Source organism: Heliconius melpomene, unplaced genomic scaffold, assembly GCF_056956725.1.
Source record: "Heliconius melpomene rosina isolate 202511_hmr_F unplaced genomic scaffold, ASM5695672v1 ptg000045l, whole genome shotgun sequence".
Taxonomy (NCBI): domain Eukaryota; kingdom Metazoa; phylum Arthropoda; class Insecta; order Lepidoptera; family Nymphalidae; genus Heliconius; species Heliconius melpomene.
Window position 1 is genome coordinate 58,264 of NW_028181874.1, and position 9,823 is coordinate 68,086.

Sequence of the window (9,823 nt, forward strand, 5' to 3'; positions counted from 1 at the left end):
AATTGTCCAAATTTATTTAACTCACAGATACGTGAAGAGAAAATAATCACAGAAGGAAATAGAGAAATTTAAATAAATACCAATAGAAAATACAAGCTAAACTAGCACGTAATAGCAAGAAGTTAAGGTTGAGAATTGAATGCAAGCTAAGAGAGCAATGGATACACAAGTGAATGTCGCAAGCGATTCTAGCCGACTCTTTAAACGTGGCGATGTTGGCTAGCAGCCTACGGCACGCATAACAAAAAACTCGGAACAGGTTTGAATTGTTCCAATGCGCTGCGTCCGGATGATTCTAGTAAATATATTAATATTAATTTTGAATAAGTAATGTTCCCTACACTATAAGTCAAATATTATCGTAATTCCATTGTTTTCTATCACCAGCCAGCAAATCATAGGCAGATGTATCAAACTACAAATCCTAGACAAGTGTCAAATATCAATTATAAAATATTATTTATTGTAATTATCATATATGTATTATTTAATTACCATTAACTTTATAAATCTATTAAATATAATCATAATTCTATAGTAATCCATTACTTAACTACCAAATCATAGGCCATAGTTTCAGGATGTTCTGTTCTGTTCTTTCTATTATGGCGTTCTGAGCGTGCCAGTTGAGCACAAAATCACTTCGCCAGTGTCACGTTGAATGGAGAACTCACGAAAGAGGTTGTACGGTTAAAAAAAAAAAAGTTATAATATTATACAATAGAAAAATGCATGTTTAAGAGAGATCCAGTTAAAATACTGCCTTCACCTATAACAATATATATATATATATATATATATATATATATACAATATATAAATAAAAAGGGGTTAGTGGATAAATAGGATTCAGAAGGATGGAAAAATAATTCACTCGCAAGGGTGGTCAAAGGCTGCGAGCCTTTTAATAACAGATTCACAAGAGAATGACAAACATAAACGTCAATAGTGACAGATTATTAACAACTTACAAATAAAATGTTGCTACTTAAAATATGTTAATTATAATGTATAATAAAGTTAATTATTTAAATTAAGAAAAATAACTATTATTTTAAAATTATTATTTGGTCTTGAACAGTTAGTAATATCTACTATTTAACACAAATGTTAGTTTATAGTTTAATTTTGTTATTCTTAATATATTTACATAAAAATTTACATAACGGACTAAACACAAACATTAACAAACACTGAACATTAAGGGGGCGGGGAACTTTATAAGGAAGGATGTCATATAAGGGACAGGTCAATTTAGGACAAGAGAAAAGGATGTGAGAAGGAGAACCGTAGAGTTTCAGGATATTTTAAACGCCAAATCAATGACAAGTGTCAAATGTCAATTACAAACATTATTTATGATAACAATTGAATTGTGCTCAACTGGCACGCTCGAAACGCCATATATCGAGAAATCAATCTATGATAACAATCATATATAGTTGGTATGGTATGGTTCTTTAAATCTAGCGTTCCGACATATATAGTTAGGAGACTTTCGTGCTACAAATGTCAACTGTCAAATATAGTACTGCAATGTGTCAATGTCAAAATGCCCGCTCTTTTCATTTTGTTATTGGGAATTTCGCTGACGTTTGTTATGGTTGACACACGTGTTAGTGAGAGTATCTTATTTTAGTATATTATTTTAAAGTGAAAATAGTTGCAAGTTGTTAAAAGATCTATATTAAGAAGGTGTTGGATTGTAGTGAGTGTTTGTGTCGTTTTATTTGTTAGATTAGTGTTATTTAAGGTAGGTTAGACTATTTAGTTTTAATATGGATCCTGATCGTCCACCTGATCCCCCTGATCCTGGTGGTGATATACAATCATATTCCAGGAAAAGGCAAGGTGGAGACACAACTTCTGACAATGATTTAATTAAAAAAACTATTTTTGATCCCTCAACCGCTACACCTTCTATCCAAAACCTATATGTCCATCCATCCCTATCTGATATCCCAAAAGCATATATTGATTCTGACAAAGGCCCTTTCTTAGTGTATGTGTCAAGGGAAACCCCTGACCCTGCAGCTGGAACAACAATTAGAGCTATTAAATTTGGTCAGTTTCTACACAAAAATAAGATAACTGATATTACCAAGGATGGAGTTAAAAATGTTGGACGTAATAAAATTAGCGTCCAATTCTCAAATGCTACTGCAGCGAATTGTTTTTTATCAAACCCCATTCTTAGTCTATGTAAGTATGTGGCAATTATCCCAACTTTCAACATTTCAAGAATGGGAATTATAAGACAGGTCCCAGTTGACTTTTCTTTAGATGAATTGGTTGAATCTTTGGAATTTCCCTCTGGATGTGGTCAGGTTTTGAAAGCGAGACGTTTGAACAGAAAGTGTGTTAGTGAGGGTGTGACTACATGGGTCCCGACTCAGTCGGTTGTAGTTACATTCCGTGGACAAGTGTTGCCAGAAAGGGTCTTCTCATATCATTCTTCCCTACCTGTTGAACCATATAAATATCCTACCATCCAGTGCTTAAATTGCTGTAGATTCGGACATGTTAAATTACAGTGTAGGTCTCAGCCTAGGTGCTACAGGTGTGGCCAAGCTCACTGTGGTGATACATGTGACATACCTAAAGAAATGTCTGTATGTTTGTTTTGTGATAGCAAGCATTTTGCTAATGACAAAGATTGTCCTGAGTTTGCAAGACAACAATCCATAAAAATTACAATGTCACAGGAATGTATTTCCTATATGGAGGCATCCTCTCGTTTCCCTCCTGTCCAACGATCCTATGCGGATATCGCAAAACAACTTTTTTCCCCTCCTACTTACTCATACTCCCAACCACAAAAAGTCCTAGCCCCAGTCACTCCTTACAAATCTTACCGCAAGACTGTTTTCCAAACTCCTCGTCCCCGCGCTCCTTTAGCAAAGGGATATGACAGACAGGCTCACCAATCCATAATTGCAAATTGTTCCTCATCTCTTCCTAATGGCTGCGCTCTGAATGAAGGTGTTAATCAAGGTGTTGGCAGCTCAACAGAATCTAGTAAGGATCTGTTGATTGCTTTAACTAAAACCCTCATAAGCATAATCTCAACAGCCAATGAACTTCCTATACCGTCCAACGTTGCCTCTAACCTACTCAATATCCTTAATACTCTCAACAATGGCGCCGTTGTCCATTCTGCAGTGGAATAGTGGTAGTATTCGTGCTAAAAAGCATGAATTACTTCATATTATTTCTCTGCACAAACCTGCCATTGTTGCCCTCTCGGAAACATGGTTGGTCCCTGGTTCCCGTTTTAGGGTGCCGGGGTTCTCCTGTTTAAGGGAGGACAGAAATGATGGGTATGGAGGCAGTGCTATCCTTATCCAGCACTCCTCACCCTACTCCCTAATTCCTCTCCCCCCTCATAGCCAACAGATTAATGCTGTTGCCGTGAGGGCTTTCAATATCTCCTTCCTATCAGTCTATATTCCTCATCCCTCTTCCTCTCTTTTCCTTGAGCTTAAGTCTGTTATCTCTTCGCTTCCTAGTCCTGTGCTAGTCCTGGGAGATTTTAACACTCATCACACTTTGTGGGGGTGTTATTACTGTGACGGAGTTTCTCCTTCGTTGGTAGACATGATTGATGATGTATCTCTATGCATTCTCAATGATGGCTCACCAACTCGTAGGGTTCTTCCTAACCAGAATCCAAGGACTGCTATTGACCTTTCCCTATCGTCCCCCTCTCTTGCCTCCCAGCTATCATGGTCTGTTCTTCCTTCCACCCATGGTAGTGACCACTTCCCTATTCTACTTTCCTTGTACCATAGACTTCCTCTTGCTCCCATCCCTAATGCTCTGCCTAAATATAACCTTAAAAGAGCTAACTGGAATAAGTATGCTAACTCTGTGGATTGCATGCTTGACAATCTTCCTGAGTCTAGTAATTTTGAGAATATCATTCTTTGCTATGATCGGTTTATCTCTGCCATTGTATCTGCAGCTGACTCTCATATTCCAAAAAAACACTCCATTCAGAATTGGATGCATTTCAATCCCTGGTGGGATCAGGAATGCTCTGATTCTGTCCTTCGGCGAACATCTGCTGAGGAGTCGTACACAGTCTGTATGACTATGGAGAATTATATTGAGTATGCACGTAACGATGCGAAGTTTAGAAGAATGATTGGGAAAAAGAAGAAACTTGGATGGGTCAATTTTTGTGAATCCCTTGATCCCCGTTCTCCTCCTTCCCTTGTGTGGACTAATGTTAAGAGATTTCGTCGTTCTCTTAACAATGCTCCCAGTCCCAATTCCAATAATCCCTCTTTGTGGCTTAATGATTTTGCTAACAAACTGGCTCCTCCTTTTGTTCCATCCCATGATTTAATTATATCCCCTCTGATTGAATCTTCGGATGAAATGGATGCTTGTTTTTCATTTGAGAAACTCAATAATGTCTTAACGGATTTGAGAGACACTAGCCCAGGCGAGGATTGTGTTTCTTACTCTTTTATTGCTAGACTAAATGAGAAGTCTAAGCTACATTTTTTAAATTTGATTAACAACATCTTTCAATCAGGTAACATTCCCGAATCCTGGAAATCCCAAATTGTTATTCCCATCCTAAAACCTGGAAAATGTCCCTCTGACCCTAATTCATACAGACCCATTGCCCTAGCATCTGCTTTATCAAAAATTATGGAACGGCTTTTAAAAAATCGTTTGGAGTGGACAGTGGAAAGCAGAAATATCTTAGCACCCTCTCAATTTGGCTTCAGAAAGGGGTTAAGTACTACAGATAGTCTCAGTGTTTTTACTACAGACATTCGACGAGCATATGCCAAAGGAGAGTATTTGGTTGGTGTTTTTCTAGATGTTGCGTCTGCATATGACAATGTTCTTCTTCCGGTACTCAGGCAAAAATTGCATCAGCTGAGTATTCCGCCAAGGATGACTCATTTCATATGTAATCTGCTGACCGGTAGATCAATATCTGTAAAGCATCCACTTCTTACTATACCTCCCAGACTTGTCTGGCAAGGTTTGCCTCAAGGTTCAGCTCTCAGTCCTCTGCTGTATAATGTATACACCCATGACCTCGAATTGTCTGTCAATAGTTTTTGTAACATTCTTCAGTATGCTGATGACATCGTCCTTTACTACAGCTCAAAATCTGTGGAGGACATAACTTATCGTTTAAATACTGCTTTGCACTATCTAAACCAGTGGCTCTCCAATCATGGCTTGGCACTATCAGTAGCAAAGTGCCGGGCGGTAGTGTTTACCAAAAAGAGAGTAACTCCTGATTTCCAAATAGTTTGCGGTAATAATACTATTCAATTAGCAGAAAATGTTAAATTCTTAGGCATGGTTCTTGATAAAAGACTGAACGGAATTGCTCATGCTGAACATATCAGTAAAAAATGTGAAAGCGGCATCAATGCTTTGAGAGCGGTGTCTGGTGTGTGGTGGGGTGCACATCCATATACTCTTAAACTACTGTACAATGCCATAATCCGTAGTCACATTGACTATGGATTATTTGTTTTAGACCCCTTTAACAAAGTTGCTACTGAGAAACTCAATAAAATTCAATACAAATGCCTAAGAATTATTATAGGTGCAATGAAGTCGTCCCCCACCAACGCACTGCAGGTGGAATGTGTAGATCCGCCTTTTCCTATCCGTCGACAATTCCTATCTGATCGGTTTGTTGGTAAAATGTTACAGCTTTCTTCCCATCCCCTATGGTTTAAGCTATCTGATTTAGCGGACCTCATCCCTCGAGGCAGGCCTCTCCCTTACTTGCTCAATAGTTTCCTTAAATTTACCTCTCTTCCTCATCCCTTGTCATCTTTTCCATCTAATCCTTTATTCCGCACGCCTTATAAGGCTCTAGTACACCATCCTACTGTCATCACTAATCTTGGCCTAATCAAGGGAGATGTTGACACCAACACAAAATTTCAAGCCATAGTAAATGAAAATTTTTCAAACCATGTCCTCATCTTTACAGATGCATCAAAGCTTTCTAAGGAAAGCTGTGTTGGTGCAGCATGCTGGATACCAAAATTCAAAATTATATTACAATTTAAATGTCCTCCCGAATCATCTGTGTTTACTGGTGAGGCTGTTGCTTTGTTAGAAGCAATCCGGTTCACACTCTCCCATGACTTTAAACTGACTGTCATATGTACCGACTCATTAAGCTGTATATTGGCGATAAAGGGAAATCCATTTCGTAGTAAATTAAGGTCTTCAATTATTTTAAGGATTCGTGAAGAACTGTACTCATGTTATCTAAAGGGATTGGATGTTACTTTGGCATGGATTCCAGGGCATTCTGGAATCAGTGGGAACGAATCTGCAGACTCTTGCGCAAAATTAGCCATCCAGTGTGGAAATTTAGATAACTTTTTTATTTCGGCCCAGGATCTGTTGTCACTTGCATTAACTCATTTGGATGTGTCTTGGTCTGAGTTCTGGGAATTATCAAAATCTCAGAAAGGTAAATTTTATGCTACTATCCAACCCAATATCCCAAGGCGACCTTGGTTCTTTTCTCAAAAATTTGCTAAACGGAGGATTATATCAACTATTTGTCGACTGCGCCTTGGGCATGCAAGTACACCTGTGCACCTAGCTAAGATCAGGGTCAGGGACCACTCACTGTGTGAGTGTGGCCTGGATGAAGGTTCCCCTTCCCACATCCTTTTCACATGTCCCAAGTTAATTCGTCCCTTGTATGATGTCCTTCCTTTTATAGTTCCCCGCCCCCTTAATGTTCAATGTTTGTTAATGTTTGTGTTTTCTCCTTTGTGTGAGTTTTTATGTAGATATATTAAATATAATAATATTAAAGTATAAGCTAACAATTTTGTAAAATATTACTTAGTACTAACCCTTTATTATGTATATATTGTTATATTTGTATATATATAATATCTATTCTTTTTACTTATAGGTGAAGGCAGTATATTAGCTGGATCTCTTTTTAACGTGCATTCTCCTATTGCGTTATATTATCTGTTTTACCGTACATTCTCCTTTGTGTGTTTTCCATTCAACGTGACACTGGCGAAGTGATTAGTGCTGAATTGGCACGCTCGGAACGCCATAAATAAAGAGCAACAACAACAACATTTTGTTATTAAGATACTAATTTTGACTTCGCTAACGTTTGTTTTGGTTTACACACGTGTCAGTGAGGATTGTATTTAATTTAGTGTTGTTTATTAGTTTAAGTGGAAAAGTTTAAGTTTTTAGAGGTTCCATATTATCAAGGTGTTTGGTTTTAGTAAGTGTTTGTGTTGTTAGTAGTTAGATTGGTGTTATTATATATATTTAAGTTTGTAGGTTAGGATTTAAAATGGATCCAGACCCCCCGCCTGATCCCCCTGATCCGGGTGGTATAGAAGCACAGATAAACAGAAAAAGGCAAAGCGTAGATTCTCATCCTGATGTTGATATGGTTAAAAAAACCATAATCGATCCTTCCACTGCAACTCCTTCAATTCAAAATATTTACACTCACCCCTCCCTTTCCGAAAATGCTAAGTCATACCTTGAGTCCGATAAAGGCCCTTTCATTGTGTATGTGTCGAGGGAAATTCCTGACCCGGCAGCTGGTACCTCTATTAGAGCTATCAGATTTGGCCAGTTTCTGCACAAGAATAAAATTAACGACATCATTGATGGTGGTATTAAAAACATTGGTCGCAATAAGATTAGCGTTGAGTTCTCAAATGCTACTGCAGCGAATTTATTTTTGACTAACCCATTATTGAGTCTATGTAAATATGTTGCTGTTATACCAACCTTTAACATCACTAGAATGGGTATAGTAAGAGATGTTCCCGTTGACTTCTCATTAGATGAGCTAGTTGAGTCCTTGGTATTTCCCTCTGGGTGTGGTTTAGTATTGAAAGCCAGGAGATTGAATAGGAAGAATGTAAGTGAGGGGGTAACTACATGGATTCCGACACAGTCGGTTGTAGTTACGTTCCGTGGACAGATGTTGCCTGATAGGGTCTTTTCCTATCACTCTTCCCTCCCTGTAGAGCCCTACAAGTTTCCTACCATTCAATGTTTAAATTGTTGTCGGTTTGGCCATGTTAAAGCACAGTGTAGGTCAAAGCTTAGATGTTACAGGTGTTCCCAGTTGCATACTGGTGATGCATGTGACATAGCCAAGGAGGATTCTAAATGTATGTATTGTGGTAGTAAACATTTTGCCACTGACAAAGACTGCCCCGAATTTTTAAGACAACAGTCAATCAAACTTTTAATGTCACAGGAGTGCATATCCTATATGGAGGCGTCATCACGTTTCCCTTCTTCCCAACGCTCTTATGCTGATATGGCAAAAGAAGTGTTCTCCCATCCTATCCCCTCATACCAACCAATTCCTAATAATAAATCCCTTTTACCTCATTCCAGTGTTCCAGTCGGTCCTAACAAATCCTACCGTAAGACTGTGTTCCAATCTCCCCGTCCCCGCGCTCCTTTAGCAAAGGGATATGATAGGTCAGCTCACCAGGCAATAACTGGTAATTGTTCCTCTTCCCTCCCTAATGGTTGTGCTCTTAATCAGGGCATTGACAATTCAGCAATGTCAAGAAAGGATCTGTTAGTTGTTCTAACAGAGACCCTTGTGAGCATAATCTCTTCCTCTGATGAATTTCCTTTACCGTCCCACGTTGCCCAGAACCTTACTAAAATTTATAATAAAATCCTTAATAATGGATCCATTGAAGTTCCTCCAGTGGAATAGTAACAGTATTCGGCCCAAAAGGCATGAATTACTGAATATTATTTCACTTTATCAGCCTGTCATTGTTGCCCTCTCGGAGACATGGTTGTTGCCTGATTCCCATTTTAGGGTGTCAGGTTTCTCCTGTTTACGGGAGGACAGAAGTGACGGGTATGGGGGTAGTGCTCTTCTTATCCGGCACTCCTCTTCCTATTCCCGTATTCCTCTTCCACCTCACAGTCAACAGATTAATGCTGTTGCTGTGAGGGCTTTTAATATCTCCTTTCTTTCCGCTTATATTCCTCATCCTTCCTCTTCCCTCTTCCTTGAGCTGAAGTCTATTATCTCTGCGCTTCCTAGCCCTGTGCTGGTCCTGGGTGATTTTAACACTCACCACACTATGTGGGGGTGTTATTACTGTGATAGATTTTCTCCTTCGTTGGTAGACATAATTGACGATGTGGATCTCTGCATTCTCAATGATGGCTCACCGACTCGCAGGGTTAATCCTAATCAGAATCCTAGGACTGCTATTGACCTTTCCTTATGTTCTCCTTCCCTAGCTTCCCAACTATCATGGTCTGTACTTCCCTCCACCCATGGTAGTGATCACTTCCCAATTCTGTTATCCTGCAATAATACACACTCTCCTACTTTTAATCCCTATTCGACTGTTAAATATAATTTAAAAAAAGCAAACTGGTCTGAGTATGCTGACTCTGTGGATTGTATGTTGGGCAATCTTCCTGAGTCTGATAATTATGAGAATGTCGTTCTTTGCTATGATAGGTTTATTTCTGTCATTTTATCTGCAGCTGACTCACATATTCCTAAAAAGCGCTCCATTCAGAATTGGATGCAGTTCAATCCCTGGTGGGATCAGGAATGCTCTGATTCTGTCGATCGGCGAAAGTCTGCCGAGGTGACATACGCGGCCTGTATGTCAATGGAGAATTTTATTGAGTACCTACGCAGTGATGCGAAGTTTAGAAAATGCATTTGTAAAAAGAAAAAACTTGGCTGGGTCAATTTCTGTGAATCCCTAAGTCCCCGCTCCTCTTCCTCTCTTGTGTGGACAAACGTTAAGAGATTTCGCAGATCACTTAA

General features: G+C 38.9%; 2 protein-coding genes across 2 annotated transcripts; both read left to right on the forward strand.

Moving 5' to 3' along the window:
- Window positions 1-1,763: 1,763 nt before the first annotated feature.
- On the forward strand, window positions 1,764-4,401 carry LOC146526421 (uncharacterized). The gene has a single exon (XM_085207149.1). The coding sequence runs from the start codon at window positions 1,779-1,781 to the stop codon at window positions 3,168-3,170; it is 1,392 nt and encodes a 463-aa protein (XP_085063275.1). The 5' UTR covers window positions 1,764-1,778; the 3' UTR covers window positions 3,171-4,401.
- Window positions 4,402-7,136: 2,735 nt separating this feature from the next.
- On the forward strand, window positions 7,137-8,759 carry LOC146526422 (uncharacterized). Its single transcript, XM_085207151.1, has one exon. It carries the CDS (start codon window positions 7,334-7,336, stop codon window positions 8,735-8,737), a length of 1,404 nt encoding a protein of 467 aa, XP_085063277.1. The 5' UTR covers window positions 7,137-7,333; the 3' UTR covers window positions 8,738-8,759.
- Window positions 8,760-9,823: the final 1,064 nt, after the last annotated feature.

Excerpts from the sequence above, each read along its gene's own strand:
- LOC146526421 (XM_085207149.1), top strand. The coding sequence starts at position 1,779 with ATGGATCCTGATCGTCCACCTGATCCCCCTGATCCTGGTGGTGATATA.
- LOC146526422 (XM_085207151.1), top strand. The coding sequence starts at position 7,334 with ATGGATCCAGACCCCCCGCCTGATCCCCCTGATCCGGGTGGTATAGAA.